The 22,696-nt window shown below is 52.8% G+C and overlaps 5 protein-coding genes across 5 annotated transcripts; 3 read left to right on the forward strand and 2 right to left on the reverse strand.

Annotated features, from left to right (window-relative positions):
* Positions 1-1,131: 1,131 nt before the first annotated feature.
* J4E85_011529 (uncharacterized protein) lies at positions 1,132-3,476 on the reverse strand (the record flags this gene model as incomplete). Its single annotated transcript, XM_051475731.1, has 2 exons — positions 1,132-1,162; positions 1,216-3,476. 2 exons carry the CDS (start codon positions 3,474-3,476, stop codon positions 1,132-1,134), a joined length of 2,292 nt encoding a protein of 763 aa, XP_051320507.1.
* A 1,015-nt stretch (positions 3,477-4,491) lies between these two features.
* On the reverse strand, positions 4,492-7,416 carry J4E85_011530 (uncharacterized protein; the record flags this gene model as incomplete). Its single annotated transcript, XM_051475732.1, has 2 exons — positions 4,492-5,983; positions 6,032-7,416. The coding sequence occupies 2 exons, from the start codon at positions 7,414-7,416 to the stop codon at positions 4,492-4,494; spliced, it is 2,877 nt and encodes a 958-aa protein (XP_051320508.1).
* Positions 7,417-7,731: 315 nt separating this feature from the next.
* J4E85_011531 (uncharacterized protein) lies at positions 7,732-8,328 on the forward strand (the record flags this gene model as incomplete). Its single annotated transcript, XM_051475733.1, has 1 exon — positions 7,732-8,328. One exon carries the CDS (start codon positions 7,732-7,734, stop codon positions 8,326-8,328), a length of 597 nt encoding a protein of 198 aa, XP_051320509.1.
* Positions 8,329-8,893: 565 nt separating this feature from the next.
* Positions 8,894-16,777, forward strand: J4E85_011532 (uncharacterized protein; the record flags this gene model as incomplete). The annotated part of the gene is made up of 1 exon (XM_051475734.1): positions 8,894-16,777. The coding sequence occupies one exon, from the start codon at positions 8,894-8,896 to the stop codon at positions 16,775-16,777; it is 7,884 nt and encodes a 2,627-aa protein (XP_051320510.1).
* Positions 16,778-20,076: 3,299 nt separating this feature from the next.
* On the forward strand, positions 20,077-20,448 carry J4E85_011533 (uncharacterized protein; the record flags this gene model as incomplete). The annotated part of the gene is made up of 2 exons (XM_051475735.1): positions 20,077-20,202; positions 20,266-20,448. 2 exons carry the CDS (start codon positions 20,077-20,079, stop codon positions 20,446-20,448), a joined length of 309 nt encoding a protein of 102 aa, XP_051320511.1.
* Between the last annotated feature and the right edge of the window lie 2,248 nt (positions 20,449-22,696).

Consider the following 22,696-nt stretch of genomic DNA (forward strand, 5'->3'; position numbering starts at 1 on the left):
ACGACAGTGGAGCGACTGTCCACATGCTTCTTTCGTAAACATGGTGCATGATCTTCAAGTGTTCTTGAATATCCATAGGATCTGCCTGATCAATGCATTCCTGATCGATCCAAAGGTATGGACATTCACGAGATCGTGCGAACAGCATAGCGCGATGAAAGACCAGCTCGGGACAGCTGATGGGCGTTGGTTCGCTTGTTCCCGGTCGACCCGTTATGTGATAGCGCGGAAGTGCCGAGCAATCGAGCGAGCTTTGCGTTTGCTTCCAGCAGTATGATACCGTCACATACTTCAGGCCGTCCTGGTATTCTTCCGGATCCGTGAGCCGATAGTCATTGTATTTGTCGTCTACAAGCCACTGGTCGGTTGATACAGGTGTAACAAGGCGAATTTGGATTGGCTCATCGATTGAAACTTCGTAAAGGGCTATGTCGTTGATTTTTTGGAGTGCGTCGTGAAGAGCCTCTGGGGTGGGGTATAGCTCATGGAGTGGTGTTTCCCTGTGTAGCTCCATGATCGCAACTGCGTCGAGATTTTTGCCACGATTCTGATGGTGCATGAGTATTCCGTTAGGCAGCGACACCAGGAAAGAAGTGCTCGAGAACTGTGCCACACTGCTCACGTGCAAAGTGGGGTCAACCAACAACAACCCATACCGAATACGGAAACCTCCCAACTACAACACGCAGGCAAAAGAATGAATAGAGTGCGCCTTCAACTCAGACCGCATGCGGCCTGGTCCTTCGGGCAGGTCATTGAGATAGTAGTTTAGTATACATCATGATTGCGATAGCTTTGATGTTGTTCGTTGGAGTGTTTGGTGCGTCACCGCAGTACCACAACACGCAGGCGCAACCAAGACCACCATGAAATGTAAATATCTTCATTACTAAAACCGCTAAGACAACGAACCCCAAGTCCGCAAACGAATGCATACGCAAATCTAACAAAACGCCCATTGCCCATTGGAAATGCCAAAAAGACCCAACCAAGCCCACCACCCCATCTACCGAGCGTATATCATCGGATAGCATTAAACTCGTATGTCAGGATATTCGCGAAACCCCCATTTTGAACGCCATAACAAACATATGCATACACCACGTTTCGCATGCCCATTTCACATCATCATTAGTACAATGATCGTCGCTTCAGCTTATTCCTGCGTTACGTTAGCAACAAACACAGGGTACAGTAGGGTTAGTTTGAACTTACGTAGCACCCCAACTCAACCGACTCTTCGATTTCGCCGCTGCCTCAGGCCCCATCGCGGACCTCGGCCTCTCCTTCTCCTGTTCCTTCTCCTTCTCCTTCTCCTTCTCCTTCTCCTTCGCCTCATCCTTCTGCGCCGCACCCGCTTCCGGACCCGTCGCATTCGCAGTAACAGCGTAGTAGCGCGGTGTAGTCGGTGTGTTGCGTCGCGGGTTCGGCGGACGCACGTTCGTTGGAAGAGGCGAAGTCAACGGTGTATCGGCGGCTTGGGAGCCGACGGGTTTAGATGGAATGGCCGATGCGGCGGTGGAAGGACGGATGGACATGTTCTTGTCCTTGGGTGCGAGGACGCGACGCAGTTTGGATTCTTCGCGCTTGGGAAGGGCTTCGGGGGCTGGTGTCGCGGTGTCGGTGGATGGTTGCTCGGGCTCTTGAGTCTTGCGGACGATCTTCTGCATCATGACTTTCAGGCCGAGACTCCTTCGGCGGTTGGTCTTGAGCTCTCTCAACTCAGCGGGTGGGACGTCGTGCGACATCAGACTCCAGCGGTTTGGCGTCTCCTTCGGCGAGCTCTTGCTGCGGAGATGGCGCTGGGGAGTCTCTTGGATGCTGCCTTCGCGCTCAGGGACTACGGGCATAGGTGGGATCGGTATCGCTTCCACGGGTGGTGCCTCGTCTGATATCTTCGTCAGCGGTGGACTCGGTTCGTGAATGAGTGTCGCACCACTTGAGCGAGCAGAGAATCGGTCAGGTCGGTCCATGGAGATGACTCGCTGCCGGGTGCGCTGGGAGCCGAGGCGCTCGTGATCGAGCATGAGCTGATACTTGGTGGCTTTGAGTTCGTCGATAGATTGCTGCAAGCGTTCAATCTCGTCTTGGTCCTGTGTGTGGAAGGTGGCAGCGGCGTCAAGTTCACCTTGGATGTCCTTGACGTAGTGATCCTTCTCCGCAATGGTATTCCTCAGCAACTCCATCTCTTCGTCCTTGCTGGCGAGTGCTTCGCGTAGCTCGGACACCTGACCCTCCATGCGCTGGAAATGAACACGATGCACTACGCTTGGGCGCGCGGTCTCCATGTCCTCGTTGACTTCCATCTCTTGGTTGAGCTGCACCTTGATAGCCTCAGCCTCTTGAAGCGCAGTAAACAAGCGGGCATTAGCCTCGACCAATCGCTTTTCGAGAGCGGCCACCTCAGCGTATAGGCGAAGGTTGTCTTGTTGGGTGGTGTTGAACATAGCCTCGAGCTCCTCCTTGTCGTGCTCATCCTCGTCAATCGTCGGCAATCGTCCGACGGAGTTTGCTCGACTTCTGGGCTGTGGCTCAAGTTCCGCCAGCTTGACGGCGCTCTCCTCCAACTGCTCTCGAGTTTGAGTGTGTTTTTCCCGCTCTTCCTTGAGGGCCTTTTGGATCTTCTTAGCAACATCCCATGATCTTTGCAGCTCGGCTTGCTGATTGACAACCTCCTCCTTGGTCTGGGCACTGGCAGCGAGTTGTTCTCGCAGCTTTGCAATAATCACATCCTTGTCTTCCTCAACCTCCGGAGAACTTCTGCCCTTCTTGATCCGTAGCATTCGGACTTCAAGGGCATGCCCATCGTCCCCGTCTTCCGAGAACCGCGGGCTCGACTGTCGTTCCATAGAGATCAACCGCTCTCTCATTAGCTTCAACTGCGCATCCTTGACTTCCATAATCGTCTTGTGTTGCCTGGTCATTTCTTCAAGCTGGCTATCGCGGTCCTGTATGCTTTTGTCTTTCTGCTCGTTGCCCTTTCGAAGTGCAAACAGCTCGATGTCTTTCCGGTATACAATCGCCTGATGGTCCCGGCCCAAGTTTTGTTTGATGGCTTTCAGCTGATCACGGAGACCAGAGTATTCCGCAAAGGTGTCATTGAGCGCTTCGCGTGCATTTTGAAGTTCCTCCTTCGTAATTCGAAGTTGGACTTCACGGGCCTTGTGTGCTGTTTTAGATTCCGTGAGCGAGCGTTGCAGTCGCACGATCTCGCTATCTTTAGGGTCAACGGCGCTCGTTTTTGTGTCGGATGCCCCTGATTGAGAGGTCGAGATTGGCTCAATGGGCTCGAAATCTTCATCCTCGACGGCGGATGTCTTGGGAATGGGCACGGTAGCCGCATTGGTCAGATCACAAGGCGTTTGGGCCCGGGGGGTTTCGGATGACGAGGGCGAGCGGGGTTGAAGATCTGATTCGCTATCAGCATCGGTAGCGCCCGCCGCTAACACTCGCTGAAACACGTCAAACGCGACCATGACGAAAACAAGTATCAATAAATCGCCTGCTTCGAGTTTGTGGTTTGCGCAGCTGGCGAGTGCGACGAGGTGCAATGCGTTTGCAATTGACGTCTGATGTCTGTTCGCCCAAGTGTCGGGCCGTTGGCGCGCAACTAGGAGAAAAGTGCCCGGTAAGGCTGTGACGATGACCGTGGAAAGGGGCGAGTCAAAAGCAAAGTCGAATACCCTGCGCCGCGTGTCGATCAGGTTGTGCAATCCCGACGTAAGTCCGAAGACTTCAGTGTCGCGCGTCCTGCTGAGAAGACGGTAGACGCCACTTACGACTGGAGTGTCGCCTGTAGCGGGATTAGTAAACCAACGAGGTGTGCAGGGCGTCCATGCGAAGACGAGCCGCTTAACATACCTGATCTGGATCCTGGTCCTGCGAGCTCAGATGGATGACTGGCGGTACAGACAGCTGGAGTAGCTATCGAACCAAGAGTAGTCGTCAACGTCGATGACAAGGTCGATGGCTCTATAGGTGATGATATAGTCTCTCCCGCAGCTAAAAGAAACCTTCGGGTCAAAGCAGGGGTAAATCCTGCGTCGGTAGGTAGCGGATAACGTTGTGAAGTGTCTTGGGCTCCGTCAAACGCTCTCAGCATTCTGGTACGAGCCAAGCTGTCGAACGGTTCGTGGTGAGACGTGGAATCGAGAGGCTGGAATTAGGCGAGTCGAAGAGTGAAGCGAGTGGTGGTGGCCTTGGGCGTCGTGATAATAAAGTTCATTAAGTTGACGTCAAGATGCTATACGTTGGGTGTACAAGATGCAATGGCCGTGAACATGATACCGCCAAACTCCAAAAAGAACAGTAACAAATGGATCGTGAACAAGTTGGGGCATTGATGAGATAAAGGGGAAGCTCGCATAAATGAGTAATTGAAGTGAGGGGTTGCATGTGAGCTGTGACGCCGTGCTCGACTGCTTGCGTGATGGATATCGCAGCAAAAGTAACGGAGACATGCAGGGATCCCCGCAACTAAAGCCCGCTGCCCTAGATTTCGAACTGCTTGAAGCCCTCGACCAAGCCATCGCTAATCTTGGAGGGAATTGCCCACACAGGCAGATAGTGCTGCACCTCGTCGAAAGCAGGGATGTCGCCTGTGTTGGCGTCCGACCACATGCACACGACCCTTCCAGAAAGTTTCGATTGTTCTTTGGCGTTCCAAGTCACGCTAACGTTCCAGGGCTGCCCAAATTCGCGATGCCACAGTCGCACTTCCCGGGCGCCGTCCCCACCGACGGGTTTGAAGCGAGGATCTGAAACGGCGCCGTCGACGCTCAACGCTGTGATGGGCGAGTCGAAAAGCACGCGACATGCTCGGGTGTTATGCCCAACAACGCGTATCGTCGCCTTGTTTGAGTGATTGCCCTTATGGATCGAGTAATTGAGCCAGCTGGCAATGTACGTGTTGTTGTCAAATGGCGCGATTTGCGCTGTCTTCGGGACGACTTTAGCGTCAAGACCCTGCCACTGGCACTGCTTTAGTTCCTTACGCGTCGCAACCTCGGGCGTCGTGCAATCAAGCTGCTGGCCTTGCGCACTGGGTAACTCGCCAACAATGCGTTGCACATAGCCGTCCAAGCCGGTCAGGGACACGACGTTATGACCAGTCTCGCAATTAACCCGCTGGACGAAGTACACCTTTAAGCGATGATCCCTGCTGAAAGGGAACGCAACAAGGTTGTAGATGACGGTTGCGACGCATATCAGGAATAAAAAGGTGGGGATGTGATATGTGAAGCGGTGAATAAACGGGCCGGTGGGTGCGAGCAACAACACAGTAAGCGCTGCGAAGGCGAGGTAAATAAACAGAGGCGAGTTACCATCGGATGGCGTCTGGTATAGGGCCGACGTGAGGAGTAGAGCGACCTGTCCGACAAGGATGATCACGATTGGCGCTAAGAGTAGCAGTTGAACGACCCAGATCCAGCTCGGTAATTTGCCGCTCCACTCTTGTTCTCCAGGATACACGTTGCCGAGATCTATTCGCCGGGGCCCTTGAGCATGATCCTCGCCGCTCTCGCTGATGGAGTCTCGCCTGTTGCCGCCGTATCTTGCGAATCCACGTCGATCGCCGCGTAAAAGTGAAGTGGTCTCGGTGGCGTCATCGTCTCCCACGGGGCGATCATCGGACCGTGCAGCGGTGGTGCTGCCTGTAAGGGGCCTGCTTGCGGACTCTGAGTTGCGCCGGGATTCGTCTTCTTGCTCGAAATGACGGGCATACGCAGATTTGGTTGGAGCGAGGAAGAGTTCGAGGTAGGAGAGGAGGATTGCCGCGAACACAGCTGCGAAGTAGAACATCGCAGAATAACCAGCGGCAACCTGGTAGTCGTTCACGAAGACCGTGATGATTGTGAGAAGCACAAAGGAGCCGATGAACAGCCAGATCAAAGCGTACATGCGCTGGAGTGCGGATGGTCGCATAGCATCGGCCCCTCGCGCAAGGAACCAAGCGATGAATATCCAGGCTGAGAGCATCATGCTGTTGTTATCATTAGCAGTGAACAAAGTAACAACATGAGCGACCTACCTCCAGACGGCGAATGGGCTGCTATAAACAATGAAGGGATTGAACCGGACGATGAGATAAGCCAATGCGACCACAACAGCACTTGCAGTGACAAAGATGATGGGGAAACGAAAGAAGCCGCGCCAGCCGTATAAAGGTACTGGATTGTCGTCGTCAGACGAATGGATGTAGGCTTTGCGCGCCAATAGGTAGTTCTTGTCAGCCTTGGAGAGCCCAAAGGTGAGTCCAATCAACGTGAGAGGTGCCACAACCAGCAATGTGACGCACAAAGCGAAAAGGGTATGTAGCTTGAAAACGACGAATACCTTGCCGAAGAGGTCAAACCACACGCCGTCGCTTCCAGTTCCGGCATTGACTCTACCGTTATCGAGACTTTCTGAGCCACTAAATTCGTCACTGGTGATGGAAGCCAATCCGGATGTTGAGGCCAGAGCTGCTGAAAGTATGTGCCAGAGCGAGTTCATCGAAGTTTCACGTGTGGAGTCTTCCACTGTGTGGTATCTGGCCCTGGGCTCCATGAACGCAATGTCCAGGCCGCGTAGCCCAAGTTCGCCGTGGAAGACTTTGTAGTCAGTTTCGCTTCGAATATAACCCTTTTTGAAGCCATCTCCGCTTACGACTGTTCCGAAAGGATATTTAGACTTTTTGTAGTAGCGGGTGACTTCGGTATCGGTGCTCCTGAACAAGGTAGCTCTGCCGCCAGCTCCAGCTCCCTCGAGGTTTACGAACGTATGGGGGACCTGAGAAATCGGGTTCCGCATGAAAGCTTTGGCGCCGTTGAGATAATCCTCTTCGCCGTTGTTAAGCAGCAGTACCACGGTTCTTTTGGGCCAGTTCTTGGATTCCGTGAAGTAGGATAGAAGTTGCAAGATGGTCACAACACCCACGCCATCGTCAGTTGCACCGTACCCGCTGCTCACTGAGTCGTAATGGGCGTTCACAAGTACGCCGCCGTTGTCCGGACTGCGCTCAGTCCCATTGAAGGGTTCGTCATCATCAGAACCGCGGATTGCAACAATAATATTAGTGCCTTCAAAATAGATAGATGTGCTGCCAGATGAAAATGTGGCGTTTGCGGTCAGGTCATCGAAGAGCTCGACTTGGCCCTTTTCCAGGTCTTTTGAAGTAACGATGGCCTTGATGCGCGCAAGCAGATATTTGCGTACATCGTCGTTCGCGTGGCTGTTGTACGGGTGGAACCGGCGGGTAATGTGCTGGAGGTCGCCCCAAGCTTCTGTGAGGTTGACGCCGGTTGGTGGATTGGATGGATAATTCGGTACCGTCAGGTGGGTAACGAGCAGGGCAGCAAAGAGGCCCACGTAGACGATGGTAGTAAAGAAGATGACTGGCCCAGGCGTGAAGGAGAATGGGTTGAGGCGGGCCATGACAGCTCTCGTGGCGCCACGTAGCTTTCAAAAGCTTTCAGTGGGAAGAGATGACGCAAGATGCAGTAGAGTCGGTGGTTGTAGCTATGCTTGGTGATGGCGGGCGGGGCGTCCTCGTGCATTGCATGTGATGTGCATATGTCATGGGCCATAGCTCCCAAGCTTAGCCGCATGCGTGTCTAGTCGCGTCAAGAACCATCAAGCTTCTGTCATCCCTCACAATCACGACGGAGCCGAATTGTATCAGCATCGCGTCCATACGCCCGCAGTGTATATTGGTATTTGCCTTAGCGACCAATTGTCGTCGTGCTGATCATGGGCCTCGAGGCGCGCTTGCCACCAATCCAGCCGGATGTGGACGCGTCAGACAATGAGGCATCAAACCCAGTAGAAGATGTCGCGGAACTGCCAGTACTCACAACTTCACCGACAGCCTATTCGGGATGCTGTTTAGCTCTCAGCGAAACCCTCATTGCCTACCTCGCCTCGCTCCTTCCTCAGCCTCCCGCGCTTGCTCTATCCGTCGGAAGCGGCTTCGGCCTCCTCGAAAGCTATCTCATCACCAAACCCTACGCGTACCATGTCATTGGTGCTGAAGTAGAGCCGAGCTCGAACCGATACTTGCCCTCTTCGAACCATCGCGTCGTTCACGGCACGCGTTTTCTTGAGCCACTCGCAGCGGAGGCTACGACATGGCTTTTCGTATACCCACGACGCGTTGGGCTAGTACGCGAATACCTTGCGCAGTATGGCCAGGACAGCGTGGACAGAGTGATATGGGCAGGGCCCAAATCGGACTGGGATGACTACAAGGCATGCTTTGCCGGATGGACTGTGGAAGAGCAGAGCGCCGAGCAGGTCGGTGGAAGGGCATGGGAACTGATCGCCGTCGCACACAGGCCCACGTCATGAAGCGATATGTCTGTTATGACGGACGTATCTATTCTCGATGCTGGCTCCACGTGTTTGCCTAGACCTCATCGTCTCCGACCATGCGCAGGCTCCATGGCTAACGAGAGCATGATAATTCCTGCCAGTGACGAAGGCCTTATTCTGGCTCGATACCCTGATATCGATGACTGGATCGCCATTTGGCGCGCTGAGCCACATCTGAGTGTAAGTTACGCTCATGTTGCAATGCTGCATTGGTCTCTGAAGTGCACGCTCTTGGTTTCATTGTCTTGTCTCTCACAACAACGCCGAAGTTTTCTCTTTCGGCGGACAAAGGCAATGTGAACTTCACATTGATGCTAGGGTGGCGGTCTTTCACTCGAAATTCTGTTTGTCTTGTACGACCTGGAGATGACGCTTTGTCTCATCAGCTACATGTCTGCCGTCTTCTCAGGTTTGGGACACTCCATACATCGCCCATCTCAACAAGGCACGCCCTCATGATATTGCACCATATGTGTTCACACCCTCGAGAGTACGATAACGATAAACACATTTTCTAGACGCACCAGCAAAATCGCCTACCATGGACGCTCTTCCTGGCGCTGTAATACAAGCCTTTGCGCACCTGTGGGGCCAGCATCCTGAAGTAGCAGCCGGTATCTACGCTGCAGGTGCTGTCGTTGCTGCTGTGCCGCATTACATACCAAACTTTGAGCAGGCCAAGGTTTGGTATCAGAAACCCATTCCTTCTACGATTCGCGTTACAAAACCCGCCCATACCACCGAAGACGCAGCCGACATCGTGGAATCGATAGTTACCAAAGTTCGCCGTCCTACCGTTATCACCGTCACAAATTCTGTCTCACCCGCTTGCAACACAGCCCTCACTGTCGAACAGCAAGCCAAGGGTGAAGTTTTGGACACTTCCTCGTCTTCCGAATCAATCCAGGACACCTCTGAGTTTGCCACAGAAAGCTCTGCTCGTTCGACAGCGAGCAGCTCCTCGCAAATCTCCTGGAAACCTAGTGCTCCGAGAGATACATTTCCGGAGGTATCTAGCAAGAGTCCAGAGCGTTCACTAGCAAAGACTACGAGTACTTCTACTGAGAAGAGCAATCCTGTTCATGAGGTACCGTCAGTATTGGGCACAAATTCTTCCAATGTTACAAACACAGGCTTTAAAGCCCGGATGAGTAGGCTTCTACACGGCTCGCAATCCTCCGCGGCATCGAAAGAATCGACCATCAGCGATACACCCAGAGACGTCACATCGACCGGGTCCCCCACCGTTGGCAAGGTGCCTTCCTGGACCACGTCTCCAGTTGTGGTTGAACAATTACCGGTTACCTCACAGTCGTTCAATGAGATCATAGACTATTCGTTTGAAACCATTACCATTCCGCAGAGAACGAAGACAGTTTCCAGTGCTCCCCTATCTAGCACTGCAAGCATTGAAACTGGTCTCAAAGAACATAAGTCAGCCTTTACACATTATAGGCAACATGCGGCTAGCAAAAGCACCCGGAGCACTATCTCTAAGACAACAAAGCATAAGCCAGCCTTTACACATTACAGACAAAAGGCGGCTAGGAAATCATTCCAAGACTCGTCGTCATGTAAGACACTTCCCAGTGCACCTGCGTCCAGCACCAAGGACAGCGCCGTTACGCCGAGAGAACGCAAGCCAGCCTTTACACCTTATAGACAAAAGCCGGCTAGCAAACCACTTCGAGATTCGCCGTCATTCGCCAAATCCCAACTCTCACGCTGGACTGACTTTGGACGAGCGATTCATGAGAATTACGTCGCACAGCAAGCAGATCAAAAGCCGACCGAGCCATCCTACTACAGTAGCCCTATCACTATGGCGGATATCATGGTGGGATATGTGCCATCCATTCTGTTCGCCGTATGCGACCATCTGTATAAGGATGACCCGGACATTCAGGAAATGGTGGCATTTATGGTGCGCAATGCGTATATGTTTGTCGTTGGATATCTCGCCTACGCGGAATTCCACTTGCCAACATTGCCATACTCCAAACCTGTAGCATACGCACGCAGCATCGGATCCGTATCCTACAACGTGTGGCAGAAAGCAGTAGCCAACTTCCTGGGAAAGCAGCAAGCCGATCACTTCATCATAGACCGGGCGTTGTACGCCACCCTCGTCGGTATCGCGATTTATTTCCTCCTTTTCGCCGGACGAAGGATCCGCGAAGTTGTTCACCACGAAGAAGATGAAAGCGATTTAAGCGAGGATGAAGACATGTCTGAGACCCAGGATCTGTCCGCCAGCGCGCCTGCTGTCATCCCGCACAGGAAAGAGACGTTAATTCGTTGTTGCATCGCCTTCGGTGTTATGATAACTGTCATATGGCTCAGTGTCTACGTCCAGGACTTGGTTGTTATCTTAGCCAGTGTACTAGCGGCACACTTCCTTTCCATCTATGACGAAGAGGCGCGCAACACCATCTTCACCATATTGAACCTGGTGGTTGGCGGCTCATACCGATCGGTCATCGCCGCGCGAACCTGGATACGATACTACGCTGCGGTTGCAGTAGTAGTATACGTCGTCATCCATATAGACCAGCCATCTTTGTGCGCTGATAGACTTTTCAGAGGCGGCGTTGCCCCACCTTTCAGTCATTTTGCTGTCGTGCTCAAGCTTGTGGGCCTCTCCTATATCGACTCACTCGTGCACGGCATCATCGAAGTCTCTCGAATCTCCATAGCGAAACTCCGAGTTGTAAAAGCTTGGGCTAAGTACAAGTTCATGCTAATCGTCAGAGGTCGCGCTGTCTTCCCGTGGCACCCAGAGACTGTCGGTGAGGCTATTCGCTGGGTGCTCGCGACAATCATGCTCGGTCCCCGGACAGTATATGGGTTGCTTCCAGTATGGGTTGGCCCAGTCGTTGGGTTGTTCGTGCTCTGGGCATTGACGCATGCATTCATACCATTGTTCCAGTCTCTTTTCACGGCGATATGGCACACCATACAGCCTTGGACTGAAAGGACGTCGGGTGCAGCTGCTCATACAGTTAAGGAGTTTACTACTAGCACTGCGTCCATTCCAGCCCCAGTTAAGGAGTCGACTTCATGGACTGCTGTAACCACGACAGCTTTACGGAATTGGGTCACGCCTTCTCGCAAACTCAGTACAACTTCGCGGGAACGCGCAACGAGCTCTTATGTGTACACTACTACCCCAACGAAAAGGGTTACGAGCTCTCGTATACCCACTACCCTCTCGCCGGCATGGGCTACCAAGTCCGTTAGGAATGCTACCTCCAGTTTCATCACAAACACCCAGAAAACGACTTCTTCAGCATTCGGAAGGATCTCGATGAACCTGAGCTTGTTCTACAGAGCACAGATCCAGCCGGTCGTATCTGCCGTGGGTACACGCTGCCTCAGCAACTGGTGCCAAGGCCTAGCCTACCACTGGGTATGGCGCGCGACGGCCATCATCGCATTCACCATTGTATGCACCGTAGGCTGGACCATAGCCGCTCAAGCATATCCCGCACATAAGGTCCGGTCGTCGTTTACATTCGCAGCTAGTTTCATGATGATGTACGTCCTAGGCACAAACGGGGTCCTTGCTTGCACTCAGGACTATGGCATCATCATTGCAACTGTTCCTGTCATACTTCTACTTCTAGCCTACTGGCGGCCGGATCCGATCATGGCCCGGGACTTTCCTAATGAACCGCTCCCTGACCTGCCGGATGAAGTTGTGGCTCCTGGCTCTGCGCCACCAAGTCCTCCCGCAGCACAAATCCCCGCCCCTACTAGTGGCGTCGCAGAGTCAGAGCCCACAAACCCCTCGATTGAAGAACCTGATACTCCCAACGAGCCTCCAGATGCACAGCCAGAGCAAGCGCCTCCGCCACCCAGCGACAATCAAGCAGTTGATCTCTTGGATGAGGACTTATCAGGGCTGCCAGACGAGGTAGACGCGTTGCCCACTCAACAACAAGCTTCGCCCATGCAATCTCCTGTGGAAACGCCCGCGCAGGAGCAATCGACTGGAAATCCGGCTCAGGCTCAGGCTCAGGCTGATACTGAGACGCCTACCGCAGATGCATGGACACAAACCGACGCACCTCTTTCTTGGCCGCTGCGCTGGATGACTTGGCTCTTCGACAGTGAAGCGGCGCGCACAGCAAGAGAAAATGCTATTGAGGCCGCCAGGGCTGCTGCTGAGCAGGAGCACAAAGACTTCCTAGAGCAATCTGGCCTGGGGAGCGGTGCAGAACACGAGGAGCCACAATCGTCAAATGCCGCCAGCGAAAGTCCAGCTGCTGATTCTTCGATGATATCTCAGCCTACAGAGACTGAGCAACAGCACCGGGCTACTGTTGAAACTGAGAAACCCGAGGAAGCAATGGCAGCTATCCCGTCAGAGACGACAACTGAAGCTATTCCAGACCCTGCGGCTCAGGTACCAGCGATACCGGTAGCTGCTGATAGATTAGCATCTGTGCGTACCCTCACACCAGCTGCCGAGTTCAAACGTACTCCTCTGTTCGAGCCTACTCCTCCAACAACGACCACTCCCACGACCACAGCGTCTCTCCCGCCAGTGTTTCCTGCTCCTCCAGCTACGACTACTCCCTCAACTATTGCTACTCCTGCGATACCAGTCATTTCCTCCGATTCTCTGATTGTACCTGCTCCCGTCACAACACCTACTGATGTACCGAAGACTGCCACGGACACCACTGAGCCGGAGCCAACGCTTGACATTACGTTTGATCTTCCTACCATCGTGGTCAACGCACCGGCCTCTGAGACGCAAGGAGAATACACCCCCATGACATTTGTTCCCATTGAGATGACGGAACTCGCTACACCCGCCAAGCACACGCCCCTTAAGGACTCTGCGCAGCCCGTCAATGAACCAGATCACCAAGCCCCAGCTGCTGGTTCAGCGCAAGATCAAGGAGAGGATGAGGAGCAAGACCCTGAGCATGAAGGTGTGGAAGAAAGCGAGGAAGACGAAGACGAAGACGAAGACGAAAGCGAAGACGAAGACGAAAGCGAAGATGAGTTCGATTTCGGTGGAAGTCCCACGATAGGCACATCAGTTCCGCTACAGCCAGCTAGTCCTATAGATGCCGAGATTGCTGCAGCACTTGAGAGGCAACGCGAGGAGGTGCGAAGAGAGGCTGAGCAGAAGAAGGCCTTGACTCCTATGGAGGTTGCTTCTGGTGGAGCACCCGCGTCTGGCGACGGCAACGGCGATGGTAAAGATGACAATGATTCGGGCAATACGCCGATACCCGCGGCCCCATTGCATGCCACTCCTGAACCCGACAATGAACCTTCTTCGCCAACAGATGTACCAATGGGAGGCATAGAAAACGACGCTCCAGCAGCTACGCCCACTACCAGTGTCACTGAGACTGTCCCCGACCTACTCTCGCAACCAGCTCCCAGCACAGTAAATAGTCGTCCTTGGGCCCCATTCAGCTCGCTTCCTTCCAGCAAGACCGAGCCGCCTATGTTCACACAAGAGGAACTTGATACGCAATTCGCCCTTCCTGCCATCTACAATCGGCCTGCCGCTCGACCCACAGACCCAAGCCATCCAGACTCCGCAGAACAGTGGCGTAACAGGCTGCTGGGAGGTCCTAGTATGTTGACCATGATGAGACGAGAGCGTGAAGCCGCGGCTCGAAGGGCTGGTGGTGAAGGTGGAGATGCGCCGCCTGGCCCTGGTGGTCCTTTCGGTGGAAACGGCGCCGGCGGTAGTGGAGGTGGAAGTGGTAGTGACGACACACCCTTTCCTTTCGATCCACCGAGCGACGGTGGTGGCGCGAACCCTCCATCGCCGTCGGGTTCAGCTGGCTCAGGACCTATGGAGGGGATCGACGAGGCTTCTTCGAGCGACGAGGGGCAGAACGGTGAGAGCGATCCTCATAGTCATAACAATGATGACGGTCAGACTTTGAACAACCAAGCTGACACCAACGATCAGATGGATAATGGCAACGACGGTAACGAGGGTGATGGCGACTCATCCGCACAGCCTGGAGCTTCCAACCTCGCTGATATCCCCATGACTACTACGCCCGCGGCCTTGGATACGACTATTACCGCCGACGACGACGACAGAGACGTTGATATGTCCGACCTAGTCAATGTCGATTTGGACGACACCAATCTGGACGTTATCAATATGGACAACATCAACATGGACAACATCAATATGGACAACATCAATATGGACAACATCAATATGGACAACATCAATATGGACAACATCAATATGGACAATATCAATCTGGATAACATCAACTTGGACGACATCGATTTCGACAAGATCGCTAAATCTAGCTTCAATAATGAGCAAACGCCAACCACCACCGCTGCTGACATGAGGAGACATCTGGTGCCTCTCGAGGGACTAGGACAACACAGCGAAATGCCAACAAGTCTGTATCTGTCTCCTGAGGATGAGCAATACGGTGAAATGGCAGAACAAAACATATTCGCTGATATTGATGCGTATGAGGCGCAGAATGGGCCTATCAAGACTTCACCTCCCATGTCTGAACCTCAACAGTACCCGACAGACGAGGAGAGTTTCGATGAACTTCTCGGAAACGGCGGCGGTGAATATTCTTCGCCGAACCAGCAGCCATCGGCCATTGTTCCAGGGCCTCCTAAGGATGCGCCAGATGCGTTTGACCCATTCTCATTCTCAAACGTGAACTGGGGTGCCGCATTTGGGGATGCTACGCAAGCCGAAGAGGGTGATAATGTGTCACATCAAGAAATCATTGGTGCCGCTGTTGAGGATGCATTAGGAGAAGATCAGGAGCCGGCACGAGAAGATCTAGCTCCACCGCCACCAATCTACGGAGACGACTTCAACCTTGAAAACAACGAAGTTGCTGAAGACAACGAGGAACTCATCGCCGGGCTTTCGAATGTCGATCTTAACGTTGACCAGACCGAAAACAATGACAAGACACAAGTTTCGCCAGGTTTAGGAACTCAGCGAGTATGGGATAGTGACTTCAACAAAGCTCCGGATAACGCTGAACACGAATACAAACACCCAGATGAGTTCACAAGCATCAGACCGAGAACACGCTTAGTACAACTTTGGGAGGACCACAAGATCGTGGAGAATCCCGAACATGCGGAAAATCGATCAGCTGGCATGAAGTCGCTAGACGAACTGACTGGGCGACAAGGTCAAGTCTTCCGCGAAGTTCCCATGGACACGTACGAAATGCGAGGAGAAAGTCACGACGACTACAAGGATGCACAGGAGCTGATGTCATGGTTTGATCCAGATGCTGAAGGTGCCGAACCTCGAGGTAATCCCTCTCCGGCTGGTTCTGACGACAGTAGCGCGTTGTCAGGCGAAATCGATGACGATGAACTGGATGCGCTTGCCAAGGAAGTGGAAAAGGATCAGTTGGATGAATTGAACAAAGCGTCCAAGAGAAGAGCTCGAGACAATTCTGATGACTCGGATTCAGAGGTACCGGAGGAAACCCAAGATAGCCCAGCGACGTCCCAGAAAGAAAGCTCAGGTGCACGAGCTAGTACTCCGAAGAAGGGTCGCTTTAGAGGTCCAGTCTCATTTGATACTGAGGAAGAAGCCCGTTTCGAGAAGAACGATGTGGAAAAGGTGTTGGACCTTCCGATATTCCAGAAACTGAAGGAGGGCAACACCACATCGCCAACCCCATCGCCGACGCAACCATCTCCGGTCGCTAGTTCTGGTCTTCCACCTCGCCCGACTACACAAAGGACACTCAACACGCCGTCAATATTCAGCTCGAGTCCCACATCCCCATCTTCGTATTACAAGCCGCCACCGCCTTCACATCTAGCAGGTGGTTTCGCACCGGGAGGTTACGCACGCTCGTATAACCCAGTCACTCTGCACAAGAAGAACAGCACGTCTCCTTATGGAGGTATACCGACTCTCGGCAACCTTAGTACACCACGCGGTCAAAGTGGTAATGCAACACCGCCCCATCGGAGTCCAGGCTACCCAGCCATGAAGCTGCCCGACGCTGCACTATCGAATGCAAGAAGCATGCTCAAACCGGCATCCGCCCGCTATCGTGCACAGCCTACAGCAAGCACATCGACTACAAACTCCCCGCTCGCCTCGCCCGCGTACATGCCCGTGCAGTCTCCAGCGGGCATGAAATCCAATAATTCATCGACTACTCCACCAGCCTACGACCCGACACAGCCTGCGGCGGGATACACTCCAAAGTCAGCGTCAGACTTCCGGGCCCAGTTATTACCTCTTTCTGGATTGAGTGTACCACAGAAGCCATTGCCACAGCTCAGTGCGATAACACATCCGATTAGGCCCGAAGCGCAAGATGAAGATGCGGTTGGAGACCAGACCTCGCAAACTCCTGGAGGCGATGACAACAATGACTACGACAGCGATGTTGACAGCATCTACGGTCACGACTAAGAGAAGCCTCAGCAATCGTATCAGCAACAACAGTGGAGCAATGCTGCGCAATCGAGTGCCCCAGCTCCTGAACCTCCCACTGCAGCTGTGAATAACGAGGCTGTCGTCGATGATGGAGACGCCAGCATGGGCGGTTGTAGCCCGCCTATGGACAAAGACAACCCGTCGTTGTGAAATCTCTACGGGGTGCGTGAGTGATGCGGCGTTCAGGCCACAGAAAACGAAGCGCAGACCTCAACGCCATATTCGCGTCGTACCCAGTGACTAGCTGGACCCACTTTAGCGACCCACGCCTATTCCAGCACCAAACTGAAGAGCGTCGGCCGGGTTTTTACACCCCCGTCTTTACATCGTGGGTTTTCTGAACCGACTATTGGTTGGGGCAAATGGAAATAGGGTCGAGCGGGTATACCCCATGAAGTCTTGTTCGAAGTGGAACCGCCGGTGGGGTCTCAGGGTCTAGACTAGAGAGGGTGTATGGTACATGCCTGATAAGACGCGCCAGCCAACACACGTGGATAGCGAGAGTTATTAGGGAAGAGAGGTGTGTGACCATGTTCTCATAAAATCGAGACCATTCAAACGTGTTGCCTTGCTTAGCTTATCAATTTCTATTCGCATAGCTATTATCTTTCAAATCCGTGCGCTACTGTAAGGCGGCTATGTTCGCATCTGCGCGGCCTGTGCTGGTAATGTGTTGGCTGGTTGTAAGATCATGGCTCAGCCCCACAGTTCCACCATGCCATCCCCGTCATTCGTCCGAACTTCTCAACCGACCACAGCTTTACGCATCACACGCCGATACTCATATTCGTTCCGATGGTATTTTACCGTTGTTCTGCTCCAAGCATTCATGTGGTGCGGCGGAAAATTGCTGTTGAGATGGAGAGACCCGCCTCATCTACCATTCTTCACCACGACGCCCTGTACGATCAACCACACATGACCGGGTCTTTGATGCTTGTGGTGTCTCCTCTGCGGAAGGCCTTGGTATATGGGATGTCATGTGTTGCAGAAATTGGGAATGGCCCGCTGCTCGCTCTGCGTTATCGCAGTACGGGCGGATGACAAGGATGTTAGTTAAAGGATGGTAATGCACACCAATGTGGACTAACTAGCAAAATAATATATAGCTCTCACCGCAGATCCATCGGCGTCTGAAGAGAACACTCCAAAATCCACACCTCAAGTCACCAAGATGAAGTTCACCTTCGCCCTCATCGCTCTCTTCACCACCGCGACCCTCGCCGCCCCTCCCCTGTACGACGTCCCTACCTCTAGCGATGTCGAACCCTCAAGCGACGCCATGCCCAGAGGGTTAGGGTTTATTCCTACCCCTTGCTTCTACTGCGGTGTCAGATATCACGAATGCATGGACGTACGTACTTTCTCCTCTCCCCATCGACTTTTCCACACGCTTGTACATCGCTAACCCAACCCCAAACAGAGATACGTGAACAGCTATAACTGGGAATTGGACAGGCCAACCGATATCCCTCAGTTCTACGAGAGTCAGGCGAAATGCGTAGAGTTGATGGAGAATCATTACGGTCCGTGTGTTCGGCGTCAGTGCAAGGTGACTTTCGATAAGTTCGGGGAGCCGCATTGGCATCATCATGCGTAGGGGCGTGGGGTGGCTGGTCAGAGAACGAGAGATTATCGGGTATCCATTCGCGAATTGTTATGGATGTCTTAGGGGCACTGCGGATGTGTAACGATTGGGTTTGGTAGGATGCGCGATTGCCTCAAGAGAACATCTCTCCTGCGATTACATCTCGGTGATTAGAAGTATCCTTGTCATCATCCATCAATAATAAATCTCCATCAGACTGCAATCTACAGTGGTACTAAATGTGGATCCACTTCGTTGTCACGAGAGCAGCGTCCCTGTGATACGAATGGGGTCCTCGAACGCGAAACTCTGGCACCAACGGTAATCAGCAAACGAGGTGGACAAAGACCAGCATTCATAACTGTTGAGACGAGACTCCACACCAATGATGTATGTTTTACGGCGAGTTCTTGTTGAGCACCAATGACGCTACCACTACGTGTGAGTGCCAATGCAGATACTCCAGCATGCTCGCCTAGAGACACAGCATATGTAATGCGTGCATACTCAAAAATCGAATTGTCGTCTTCCCTCCCTTCAACTCGACACCAACACTACCACCCGGCCCGTCTTCAAACCCTCCACAAGACCCATCTACCACATCTTTGTCAACATGAAGATCACCACCATCATCATCGCAGCACTCAGCACCGCCGCTCTCGCCTCAGAAAGCCAATTCGAATTCTCGCACTCGTGCGACACCTGCCGTGAAATGTATCAAGGATGCATGGCCGTAAGTCCTCCAGTTCCAACACAAACTTACCCAGTCACTGACATAACTCACAGGATCGTTGCCCTTCGTTCATATTCAACGAGGAGTGCTCGTTCCAGTGCCAAACTTATGTGTGCAAATCAGGCACAATTGGCGATTGGTGTGCAAACTGGTGTGCCCAGTATGATTACTTGAACTGTCATGGATGGATTGAGAAACCTAAGCACCCAAAACCCACCTTCCTCGTTCCGCCCGGGGAATGATCATCCAACCGTTACGGGAAATTGAGACCAGGCGACGGGGTGGAGCGGTAACCGGAATGGGGCGATGCACTTTCGAAATGCTTTGCGCTGGCAGTCTCATGGGATATGAAAGTGCTAGACTGGTTGTGACGACGATGCGCTTTGATGGCTGGTCAAGCAGAAGATATGAGACTTGGGTTACGTTGCGCCGAGCAACTGCCATTCCTGACTGAAGAGATGTTTCAGTCTTACTCTCTCCATCGATTCTTAGGGTAATGATACTGCTTTTCTCTGATCAAGAAGGTCTTGCTGTCCACGCACGAAACCGCCACTATCCGGGTACTCAGAGATTCCGTCACTGACAAAGCCTTTGCCAGTACCCATGGCCTATCTCAGGTGAGAGAGATTGGCTGGGCACAGACCTTTGACTCTCGGCTTTGCAGCAACTCCAGCAGCTGCGAAGTAGCTGCCGCTCGCTCACCGCGCGTTATCTAGATATCTCTCACTCACCGCGGGTCGCCGCTCCCTCACCGCGACTTACGCAGCTGCCCATCGAGGTACCTAGAGCTCCACTTCTCCCTGCTACCCACATGTATATAATCTCGCCCATCCTCCCTCTCTCCTCTTCTCTCCTCCACCATCGATCAAACACTCAAAACATCCAACCTCCACTTCACCACAAAACCAACAACAACAACCACAACAACTCAACAACATCAACCCACTCGCAAGCATGAAGCTCTCCCTCATCATCATGGCAGCTGCCTCTACCCTCGTCCTCGCCGGCGGCGGCGGCAAGCCAGAGAAATCTTGGCTTTGCAAGAAGTGCGACATCTACCGCCTTGAACACTGCCAGAAAGTAAGTTGCGACAGCTCCGCGCCCATAACTTTTAGTGATCAACTCTGAAACTAACTTCAATAGGACGTATGCAAGGACAAGCTCGACGGCGGCAAGTTCCAAGGTCCTAAGTGGCGGGACTGCATGGACGACTGTGACTACAGTGATACCTGCAAGTACGTGCCTCCGGGCGAGACGGTGACTTGCGGCCATGAGCTATGCGTCGAGTCTGTTCCCTGTGTTATTCCACATGCTGGTTCTTCTTAGGTATACACCTCGGGCAACACGGCAGTGGATGAACATCAGTGAGGTATGCAAGGCAACGGGTAGCATGGAGGCTGGGATGAGAACATGTCTTGGCTAAATGCCTGTCATCATTGCGAATATGGGAAACTGAACATGGACGGGATTTGGTGGCATGATACATCCTTGGTAACTTTACCTAAAGATGGATGTCAACTACACACTTACACTTACTGAATTCTTGAATGTGAATGTGAATGTATCTGAGCAAAAGTGACGCGTGTAGAAGTTCTTCTCCACGCCTGACATGAGCCTTCTAACATCTCTCTACTGTGAGGGCCTTAGTCGCGTTCAGATAAGGACAATTCATTCCTAGCTTCCTTCAATTTTTCTCAGTCTCTCGCCTATCTGCACTCGACGCTGCTGATCATGTATTCCGATACATCCACAGCTACGTCGCCAATAGTCGAAAGTGAAGGCATTCATTGTTACCGTGGTCAGCTGACGTGTCCTACATGCAACTCGAAGTTGAGACAAAGTTTTGATCAAAAGCCTCGAGAGTGAGAGAATGAGGGGCAGCTGAACTCGGATCATAGAGTGCCCACAAGCTCGGGTGGGTTCCCATGACCCGAGTGAATGACAGAAAATAGAAGCAGACCCACCAGTGGTACGATGTCTTCTCTCGTAGTACCAAGATCGCGTTGCTTTTATTGATGTATTTAGCCGTTCAGCAGGAATTTGCGCATTGAGCTTCTGAGGTGTTGTGTTCATCCACATGTTACGTCATTCTTGCATGTAGCCGTCCTTACGTGTAATTTCTTTTCGTTTACATGGAGTAATCCTTACATCTACTCACACATTCTTGAGGCCATCCTTACATGCGGTTGTTGAAATGTGTGCTCAGCCTTGATACAATCATGCATTAACGCCCCTGACATAAACGTGCTCCGATCGCGTGAAATGGCTCGCCCATGCACCAACTCCACACCCTTACACCCCCCACTAATCTGTATCAACACCTACATTCTTTCATTACCATGTCGGTATATCGCTACCTAGAACACCACCCGAGGTGCATATAAACCCACGATGAGCTGCCCCCAGAACCTCCCTCTCTCCATCCATCATCAACACAATCTTCTCAACCACACATCAAACCACACACCAAACCAAACCAAACCACACCCACCAAACATGAAATACACCACCCCCCTCCTCCTCTTCATCGCGGCCCTCACCACCGCCAACCCCGTCACCTCCCCCTCCGCCAACGCCATCTCCTCTGCCAACCCGCTCGTCGCCCGCGACCCCATCTGCGACAAGTGCAACAAGGAGTTCGAGGACTGCCAGAAGGTACACCGCCCCCTTTCTCATCTGTTATAGTGTAATTTGAACTAACGTGTTGGGTGGAAAAAGACTTGGGTCTGTTGGATCAATCCGAGGATGTGTATCATCACTTGCCACAACGACGTTTGTCGTAATGACGCTGCGTGCAGGGAGCACTGTGGGTGGAAGTGCCCTTAGGCTGGGGTTTGTGGGTATGAGAGGGCATTGGAGATTGGAGAGAGTGTGCGATTGAGATAGAGGGAGGATTGAGACTAAGGCTTGTTGGTAAGGATGGAATGGAAGTCTGAGGTAGCGGGTTGTTGTAGTGGAGGGCGCTCCTTATGTGTTGTTGTTGGGATATGTACTCATCCTTACATACACCGTTGCTTGCAACACCAACTAGATGAAAACAGAATACGTGCTCGTCCTTACCTCAGTTATCAACCCCCCTGACATAACCTCTTTCTCATCCCTTCCATCATTTAATGAGCGGATTCAGTCATCGTGTATCTTGTGTGTGTTGCGGGAGTCGTGAGTGACTCGTCGACATAAAATCCAGTGAAAGGGCTCACCACCCATGCAATAATCTCACACCCTCAACCCCACTGATCGTATCAAGCCTCTCATTCTTTCACTACCAACATTCGTATACCGCCACGCAGATCAGTACCCCAGGTGATCCGTGGAAGTAATCCAAACCCTTCGGCTGCCTAACCTGATCTCTAGCCCTGTGTGTATATAAACCCCCCGATCCGCTGCTCCAAGAAACTCCCTCTCCCCATCCACCCTCAACCCAACTCCTCAACCCCACACCACCCCCCACCCACCTCACCAACAATGCACTTCACAACCCCCCTCATCCTCGCCATCGCGGCCCTCACCACAGCCACCCCCATCACCAACCCCGACGCCAGCCCCGTCGCCAACCCCCTCGCCTCCCCCCAAG

This window comes from Alternaria conjuncta, assembly GCF_024043145.1.
Source record: "Alternaria conjuncta strain BMP 0040 chromosome Unknown scaffold_36, whole genome shotgun sequence".
In the NCBI taxonomy this organism is placed as follows: Eukaryota; Fungi; Ascomycota; class Dothideomycetes; order Pleosporales; family Pleosporaceae; genus Alternaria; species Alternaria conjuncta.